The sequence below is a fragment of the Frankliniella occidentalis genome, unplaced genomic scaffold, assembly GCF_000697945.3.
Source record: "Frankliniella occidentalis isolate FOCC.00 unplaced genomic scaffold, Focc_3.1 Scaffold2, whole genome shotgun sequence".
Taxonomy (NCBI): domain Eukaryota; kingdom Metazoa; phylum Arthropoda; class Insecta; order Thysanoptera; family Thripidae; genus Frankliniella; species Frankliniella occidentalis.
In genome coordinates, this window is record NW_026267132.1 from 2945988 (window position 1) to 2955002 (window position 9015).

At 49.0% G+C, this 9015-nt stretch overlaps 3 protein-coding genes across 6 annotated transcripts in view; 2 read left to right on the plus strand and 1 right to left on the minus strand.

Moving 5' to 3' along the window:
* The window catches only part of LOC113204432 (cholesterol 7-desaturase nvd-like), a 43831-nt gene extending 38916 nt beyond the window's left edge, over nt 1-4915 (plus strand). Inside the window, exons 1-6 of one of the 4 annotated variants that reach the window (XM_052263820.1) lie at nt 385-624; nt 2347-2468; nt 2676-3060; nt 3304-3698; nt 3920-4090; nt 4178-4915. In XM_052263820.1, the coding sequence (XP_052119780.1) occupies nt 2349-2468; nt 2676-3060; nt 3304-3698; nt 3920-4090; nt 4178-4339 (1233 nt within the window). In that variant the 5' untranslated portion in view covers nt 385-624; nt 2347-2348 and the 3' untranslated portion in view covers nt 4340-4915. Of the gene's footprint in view, nt 1-384; nt 625-1089; nt 1170-2346; nt 2469-2675; nt 3061-3303; nt 3699-3919; nt 4091-4177 lie in introns of those variants that run through there. The other 3 variants (XM_026419621.2, XM_052263824.1, XM_052263826.1) reach the window with 3 other exon arrangements.
* LOC113204421 (uncharacterized) lies at nt 4908-6087 on the minus strand. Its single transcript, XM_026419610.2, has 3 exons — nt 5689-6087; nt 5349-5588; nt 4908-5270 (listed from the first exon to the last, which is right to left on the minus strand). Exons 1-3 carry the CDS (start codon nt 6028-6030, stop codon nt 4944-4946), a joined length of 909 nt encoding a protein of 302 aa, XP_026275395.2. The 5' UTR covers nt 6031-6087; the 3' UTR covers nt 4908-4943.
* A 752-nt stretch (nt 6088-6839) lies between these two features.
* Nucleotides 6840-8838, plus strand: LOC113204403 (U4/U6.U5 small nuclear ribonucleoprotein 27 kDa protein). The gene is made up of 4 exons (XM_026419587.2): nt 6840-7007; nt 7487-7663; nt 7777-7904; nt 8318-8838. The coding sequence occupies exons 2-4, from the start codon at nt 7497-7499 to the stop codon at nt 8512-8514; spliced, it is 492 nt and encodes a 163-aa protein (XP_026275372.1). The 5' UTR covers nt 6840-7007; nt 7487-7496; the 3' UTR covers nt 8515-8838.
* Nucleotides 8839-9015: the final 177 nt, after the last annotated feature.

Below are 9015 nucleotides of genomic sequence, written 5' to 3' on the forward strand. Positions count from 1 at the left end.
CCGCCGCGCCCCGCGCGTCCCGTGCCCCGCGCCCTGGACGCAGACGGATCAGATTAGGAGACAGGGGTGCTGCATTTGATAGACGATCGGACACGGCGACGGCGGCCCAAGTCGACGCGGCAACGTTGCGACCCCCACTCCAACAAAGCCGATGTTCAAGTTAAGGGATTTACTTAACCTTAGATCACAAAACCGGCTTAGAACAACTGCAATGGCGCCTTTTTCGAAACTTGGCGGCTTGCACGTACGCGGGCGGACGGCGCCCGCGGTCCGGTGTGGCCGGACTTAGCGCAACGCTTCCACGACGTTGCCGCGCCGCCGCCGACGACGTTCGGCCGCTGGTTCATCAGATCTTGTGTCCATTTGGAATAACAGTGGCAAAGTTAAGTCAAGTCAAGGACGAGACAGACGGATGTCGTCCCTTGCCGGGCCGTCTGGCTCCTGCCGACCCTCGCATATAGTGACTGCCGCCCCGGCGTCCACAGGCACACCGCAGCCACCCGCCAACGCGAACACGTCCGGCTCCTCGCGCCGCCGCGCCGCCGCTCCGCCCGTCCCAGCGCCCCGCACAGCCTCTGGAGCCCAACCCGCTCGGCCTTGCAGCTCGGTGAGGGGTAGTGTCAGGTAGTGTGCACTGGGGAGAGAGGGGGGTGCGATGCAAGTCTAATCTGGGCTCATTTTAATCAGGAAGACCTGTTCACTCCGGCGTGTTACCATCGATCAATTTGATGCGTCGATCAGATTTAAGTTTTTAAAATTTCATCATTGTATGGAAATTTTTAAATTTTGAACAGGCGAAAATGAAGTGCGTTGCTCAGTGTCCCCACAATGGTTAGAACAGGCTTTCCCGATAAAAATGGGCCCCATTCGACTGTCCTCATTTTGCGCTTATGTGCAATTTTCGGAAGATTTTGAAAAATTGCGAAAATGACTGTTTTGGCTATAGTTTGAAAACTATGAGAGACTAACCAAGCGGGCGAAATTTTGGTCCAACGTTGGGAATTGGCGTGTTAAATCGTCAAAGGGGATCTTTGTACTAAAGTTTTCTCGAATAATTTTTAACGTGGCCTTACCGACACTCCAGCTCCTCTGGGTCCCGATCTGGCCGCTGATTCCCCCGAAGAGAGCCCTCGCCAGGAGGGCCGCCAGGATCGCCGCCGTGCAACTAGGTGAGGCTAGGCAATGCGCGTTGCGTGATAGGTATGAACACGTTCCGCGGCGTGACCACTATGGGGTCACGCTTCAGTGTTAAATCATAGGCACAAAAAATGAGCCGCAAGGAGTGTGTTAAGAGGATTCTTAAGTCTCGACCATGAAACAGTAGCTCAGGGAAACGACATCGGGTTCAAGTACCTAAATACTCAAATAAATCCTGATTTATTTGTCAAAATTTTGTCGTATTGTCTCGACTTGTTTCTGGAATGTTTCGGTATAGTTTTAGAATATTTTCCCTTGGTACGAATTTAATTATTAACTGATTTTGAAAAGTCCTACGACTTGTTCTCGTGGGGGAAGGACGCACATATCTCGTTTTCTCCTTAGTATACAGATTGCGTCGTCATGAAAATTACGACGTAGTATCATTATCGGGACTATGTTTCAGCGTCCAGTAGCTAGAAGCTGTGAGCTGTGGGACTTATCAAATAAGAAACTATATTCTTGAAAAGACCAACTACGGAAAATGACTCATTCTTCCCTGACCCTACAATACAGGTACAGGATGGTCCGTCAGCCCCTTTCTCTCTTCTCAGAGAAAAATATTTCTGTCCGGGCACTAAACGTACGTCTAATGCTCCCGACTTTTGTCCCAGCTCAAAATGAGATAGTGACCTGCCATTGAGTTTTAGTGCTGCTCTAAATTTTCTTTGCCTGGGATGCTACGTTTAGCTCCCAGCGCTAGACGTATAGTGCAACGAAAAAACGTCGATCTGGGGACAAACGTTTGGTGCTGTGACAGATTTTTTTCTCAGTGTTCTGGTTATACTGTACCGGATGCAAGCGTGCGGGCGGGCTTGCCTATCGTCACTCACCAAGGCGCCCGAGGCGCCTTGCGACCGCGCCCTACAGTACAGTACTCCTCCAGGACGAGGCGTAGGCGGGCCCTCGGACGGTCTTTAGAGAGACATGTACACTCATAAGGACCCCCCCCCCTCCTTGCAGCATTTTGCTCCGAGACGAGCTCCGACCTTTTCATAGCCAAACGGATCGCCGCGGCCGCGGCCTGGTGTATCCTGATATACTCCCTCGTGGTTGACGTCCCGCCGCCGCCAGCCAGACCTGCTGAATGGGGGTTTCCTTATGTCATGTTGGCTGACGCGTGCTTTTCTCTCTTTGTGTTGTTGGCAGCCATGGACGCCATGGGCGCGCTGGGCGCCGTGTCCGCGTCACTGTGGGTGCAGGGCGCCGCCGTCGCCGCGCTCTTCGGCCTCGTCTACTACTACCTGCTGATGCCCGTGGACTGGACCAAGGTGAGTGCCGCCGCGGCGCTGCTGGGCTGTGCGTGGTGGCTTAAAGCCGTGCAGTAAGCAAGGGAAACTTAAACCAAAAAATAAAACAAAAACTGAAAAAAATCAAGTCCCTCCATTAAAAATGAAAATCGGTGTAGGTTGTCTTATAAGTGAAGTTTCTTCAGCAGTGTACAGTATACTTACAGGACTGGACCGATTGTTTTGCAGGACTTATGTGACGTGGGCTTCGAGCCTACGGGCCGCGGGTGGCGCAAGGGCTTTCGCACTCGGGCGGCCGTGATGCGGGAGGCGCAGCGTCGGCGGCGCCTCGGCAACCTGCCGCCCGTGTACCCCAACGGCTGGTTCGCGGTGCTCGAGTCGTCCTCCCTGCCACGCTCCGGCGTCGAGCATGTCACCGTCCTTGGCCAAAACTTGGCCGTGTTCCGGGGCGAGACGGGCACCGTGCACATCCTGGACGCCTACTGCCCGCACCTCGGCGGCAACATGGCCGAGGGCGGCGTAGTGCACGGCGACTGCCTCCGCTGCCCCTTCCACGACTGGAGCTTCAACGGCCACGACGGCAAGTGCGCCAGCGTGCCGTACTCGCAGAAAGGTGAGTTGGCGAAGGGGTTGTCTAGGCGGGTTTGAGGTCGGCCCCTTGAGGACACCCGGATCTACCCTAGAAAGTTTAAAATCAAAAAATTTCCCGGGAAAATTTGGATCTTTTCCTGAATCAAAATGAGAAAGAAAAATGAGGACGAATAATAAAGACATTTTAAACACAACCTTCCCGATTCGCCCATATTTTGTAAAATTAAAAATCTCTACTCTACACTTGTCATTTCCGTTGTTGCAGTGCCGGACTTTGCGCGGGTGAAGCACTGGGAGAGCTTTGAGACCAACGGCTTCGTGTTCGTGTGGCACCACGCCGAGGGCGAGCCGCCCTCCTGGTGGCCGCAGCCCGTGCTCTCCATCATGGACGCCGGGTGGGCCTTCGTGGGGCGCAACGAGTTCACCGTGTCGTGCCACATCCAGGAGATCCCGGAGAACGGCGCGGACGTGGCGCACCTGAACGCGGTGCACGGCCCGGGGATGATGGGGCTGTCGGCGCTCTCCCAGCACTTGTGGAGCGCCCAGTGGAACCCGGGCACCGAGCCCGACAACCAGCACACCGCCGAGCTTTACCTCGACCACGAGATGGAGTTCTTCGGCAAGCTGCGCCTGCTCAAGATATCTGTGCGCGCTAACCAGGTAGGTGTAGTACGTACCCATTAACCGTTTTCCGCAACGAAAACAGAAAAAGAAAGTAAAAAGTACTACTTACTGTCTTCCTCTGTTTTCGTTGCGGAACGGTTAAAGTATCCCCTCCGCCCCCCCCCCCTCTCTCCCCGGGGCCAACCCACGCCTTCTGTGTCGTTGAGACGCCGCGGCGGTAGGCAACCTAACTGACGCGCCCGCCTCTTCGGTTGCAGATTGGCCCAGGCTACGTGGAGTTCGCCATGGACACGACTTTCGGCCCCATCGTGATGCTGCAGTCCGTGACTCCGGTCGAGCCGCTGGTGCAGAAGGTGGTGCACCGTATGCACTGCCCACGCTATCTCGTACCCTACGCCAAGTTTGTCCTCTACGGAGAATGTGTCATGGTGAGTTCAGAATCTTACCTCATCATTGCGTAATTTGAAACATGTGCACTAAAATGTTGACTCAAACGATTTTATTTTCCCGAGCAGTTTGAACGTGATGTGTTGGTCTGGAATCACAAGAAATTCGAGGACAAACCACTTCTGGTCAAGGAAGACCGACAGATTGCGCGATATAGGCGTTGGTACTCACAGTTTTATTCAGAAAACAGTCCAAAGCACTCTTTTCAACGCGAAACTATGGAGTGGTGATAGGGAAAGTTTTAATTTAAATTTAGACAGTCAGTGCATTTGCCTATATTTTTACTTTGGGACACTGTCCAATCATATGTACATTATTGATTGATAGTTATATATTTCTTGGGTTATTTCTTTTTATAGTTGACATTTTTATGTGGAGACACATGTTTTTGACAAGCACTAGTTTGTAAAATACAGGGTTCAATATTTCATTTTATCGAAGACTGCATTTAATTATTTCCTGTTCCATTAATTAAAAATTGTTTTTCATTCGCACACCTACTGCCGATCCTGCAGCTTTTACAATGTAGCGTAATAAACTTCTCGGCTCTCACATGACTTATAAGAAGTTGAGAATAACATGTATCTGATAGACTTAAGTATTATTATGAAGCAAAGACTTTGGAAATTCAATGTAGATTATGTATATATTAGACAATGTGATAAAAACATGTGATCCTACATATTGTACATCCGAAATGGTTCTGTTTTATTTATCGGGCGCATTTGTACCCATTTTTAAAATGTTGATGGTTTACGACGGCAGATATTTGCGAATTAAAATATCATATATTTATTACTATCGGATCCATTGTTTTAATCGCGTTAAAACCCTTCAACCCAGCGTCAGTTCGCTTGATAACGTCCACGCGTCTTCTGAGGACGAAGACGAGTCCCCAGCCTCCCTCTTTTTACTTTTCTTCTTTTTCTTTTTCCCCTTCTTCCGCCGGCGCCGCTTCTTCTTCTTCACCACGATCTTGCCGCTGTTCATCTTCCTCACGAAGTCCTCGTACTTGACCTTGCCCTTGCGCCTGGAGTCGGCGTACTTGATGAAGACTGCAAACTCGTACGGCGAGAACTTTTCCCCGGTGTTGGTCAGAACCTCCCGCAACCGCTGCTTGCTCACAAACCCTTCCTTGGGTTCGTCCAGGCGCCGGAACCCCTGCGGAACAGAGGTCCATGGTTCTGTATGGTGTACCGAACTGCCCCCAAAGAGCCACCCTAACGCTCGTAAACGTACGTCGAGGACGTGCTCGACCGTGATTGGGTCCTTGAGGCAGCGCCCCATGATGATGAGGAACTCCCTGAAGCGGACCACGCCGTGGGCCGGGTCCGCGTCCAGCCACCGCATGGCCTCCACCAGCTGGCGCTCCGTGGGGTTGAGCGTGAGCGCGCGGAGGACGGGGCCGAGCTTCGACACGGGGATGGAGTCCGTGCTGAACTCGTCGTACTTCTTGAACGCCTGGCGCATCTCGCGGACCTGCGGGTGCGGGAGCGCCCATGCTGCGCGTTAACTATGTGCGCTGCGCCGGAGCGCGGTGCCATCCCTTCCTCGCGCCGACCTGGGCGCGGACGCTCACCTCCTCCTCCGTGTACTCGTACGACTCCTCCTCCACCGCCTCCTCCACTGGCGCCGGCTGCTCCGATCCATCGTCCTGGACATCCTCGGCTGATGGTGGTGGTAGGTCCTCGACACGCTCCTCCTCTACATGCTCCTCCTCAACATGCTCTCCTTCTACATCCCCCTCCTCAACATGCTCCTCCTCTACATGCTCCTCCTCTACATGCCGCTCCTCGGCCTGCTCGCCCTGCTCCTCCCCCGCGCCTTCCCCGCCTCCCTCATCCTCCTCCTGCCCCATCGAGGAAGCTGCCACCGCTGCCGGATCTGAAGGTATTGCATCCTCGTCTTCTTGCTCGTCCATGTTCTGTTACACTCAAAATTTTTCCGTTTTCGTAATTTTTTTTATAATTTTTTCATATTTTTTTGAGGGCCTAAATTTTGCCAGAAGTCCTAGTTTCAAACACAGGGTGTCTTTGTTGGCAGGAAACAAAGCCACCCCCATCTTCTAGCTGGGTTGTGGCTCTGGGGCTTAGTTCTTGCGTACACGTGTACACCAGTAAGCATATGTTACGATGGTGATTGTATGCTGTATGCTTCCCCTATGTTCCTATACGCTCTGTGGCAGTGGATCTAGGAGGGAGAGCCGCAAAAGAGAACGCGTGCGGCGCGTGCCTTTCGGTCTGTGTTATCCTTCAGCCTGCACGGCACTGGGTAGGCAACCAATCCACCACTCAAGTTCGACGGGTCTGTGTGCGGCCACAGGGGCCAAAGAACTAGAGAACATAATAATGTCTAGTAATAAATTTTAAATTTAGACACAACCACCACTACCACCACTAGCTCGCGCCCCAAGATTTACTTGCTACCTTTTCGCGTGACGCGTATGGCCAATAGATTGCCTATGCACTGGGCGAAGCACTCGACCAAGAGGTGAACCGGGGCACGATACTCAGACGACCCAGACCCAGGGCGCGTGACAGATCGTCTGAAGCAGTCTGAAGCCGTAGTCTAAAGCTCGAATGGTAGCAGCACAGCTGAAGAAACGGTAAAGTGCATCTGAACCTCTTTCAAAACTTTGCGCCGTTTTTGATTTAAGTCTCTACTTCCGGATTTGATCTATTCCCAACACTACAAAAAATCCCCTGTTTCCGGTTCGTCTGTCTGTCTTTCACAGATACCACATTCACATTAGCATTCATCATCATCACAACAACAAACGTTCGTTTGGCGTTTGGAAAGAAAATCGTCACGTTCTGATTTGATTTTATTGTATCGCTTGGAAGCACTTAAGCAGAGTAGAAAACAAGTTAATATTCTTCAGAGCAGTCTGCACTAACAGTGAGTACTAATTTTTAATAACAAGTGTGGTCCTTTGTTCCCTGAATATTGTGTTCGTTTTTTAGGTTAGGCGTGTCGCTAACATTTTACCAAATTGGATATTGCTAACAATACATTTCCCCTTGTCTTTAATTTCTTTTATGTTGAACGAATTGTTTTTCATTTATCTGAACTAAATATATATTAATTTGTAGTGTTTATATTTTTTGGGGGAGAGGGGGTGTATGTGCATTACGCTGTCATGATAATGGTTGTTTGCTCATGAATAATATGTGTGTACGAGTCTGTCCAAACTGAATTTTCAATCGTTTCGTTCCGAATGGGTCGGAAAACCCCCTCTTCTTCTCTATTTAGACTCATTCCTACCTGATCAGAAGGGAAAGATTGAGAATTCGGTCACACACTTGATATTTGGCACTTACTTTAGTTTCCATTGTATCACTGTGCTCTTTCTTTATATATATTATTGTTACTTACAGGTAGTCCACCATGGGCAAGAGCCGCTCACCTTCACCCCGTAGGAGGCGCAGTCGGTCTAGAGATAGAGATCGTGACCGCTATGACAGAGACAGGGATCGTGATAGGGACCGTGAACGTGACAGAGACCGTGACCGCAGAAGGAGACGTTCTAGAGAAAGGGATGTTGTCAGAAGAAGGTGAGTGAACATAATTTAACTTTTGCTGAAATGTTGATGTGAACCTTGGTTTGTTCATTTCAATTTTGGATGTTCAATGTCTAATCTTTTTTTCATCAAATTTTTGTCTGTAGGACTTCAAGATCAGCTGATAGAGATCGTCCTGTTCGACGCTGGTCCAGATCAAGGTCTAGGTCAAGATCTCCTGTCAAAGCAGATAAACCAAAGCCTCGACCAATCATGCAACCTAAGATCATCACAGGTTAGTTTGTCCACATTTTCAAACAGTGTTTGCTACATATTTAGGGGACACTAAACTAAAAATCCCAAAATTTAATTAAGGAAGTTTATTAAAAATCTGGTTCATAATTGTACTACTCACTTTCACAATTAAGTTGAGTTATAGGATGACCAACTCTATCAAAAAACTTTCTGCACAAAAACCTTTTAAATATCCGTGTTTATATTTGGTGGATTTTGTTTTCTTATAGCTCAAATTAATCCTGAAAGTAAGCACTAAAATGATAAACCACACTCCTTCTTCTGTCCCTTATTTAGATTTTAACTTTCATTGGTCCATTAATTGTGGAGATGTAGAATTTTTAGTGAACGCTATTAGCAAAATTGAATAGCGTCAAGTTCTAAATCTTCTGTTCTATCTTATTTAAATTTTAGATGCTGATCTCGCTGGGAAGACTGAAGATGAACAAGAGATGCTTAAGTCAATGGGATTCTGCTCGTTCGATACCACTAAAGGCAAGAAGGTTCAAGGAAATGAAGTTGGAGCTGTTCATGTTATACTCAAGAGAAAATACAGACAGTACATGAACAGAAAAGGTGGATTCAACAGACCTCTGGATTTCGTTGCCTAGGTTGGTGGTGCAATATACTTCAGACCTAAAGTACCGAGGTATGGCAGTGATTGTCTTAAATGGCTAAGGCAAATTCAGTATATGCAGAATTAATTTATCACCTTCTGCCACAATTGTTCTCTTGTGATCTGTGTCAAAATAACTATCTGCCTCTCCATAGCTCAAAAATTGGAAAAGTTATTGAATGTCACTGAGTTAAGTATCATGTCTTATCTGTTTGTTAGGTTTCTGTTTCATATATGGTCTTCATTCTGAGTGATAAAAGAAACATTTTATTTGTATATATACTTCGTAAGTAATAAAACCACAATCTAAAACGCACAATCTGTTACTTATTGTGACGTGCCTCGTAAAAGTTTTGTGTTCAGTAAACTTCACAGCTTCTCTCGCATATAGGGGCTGAGGCAGGCGGCGCCCCCCACCTTTTCTTTTTCATTAGTTATGCGCGTGCGGTCGGTCAGCCTGCCGCCGCCGTCATGTCACAGGACATGTGAGCCCGCC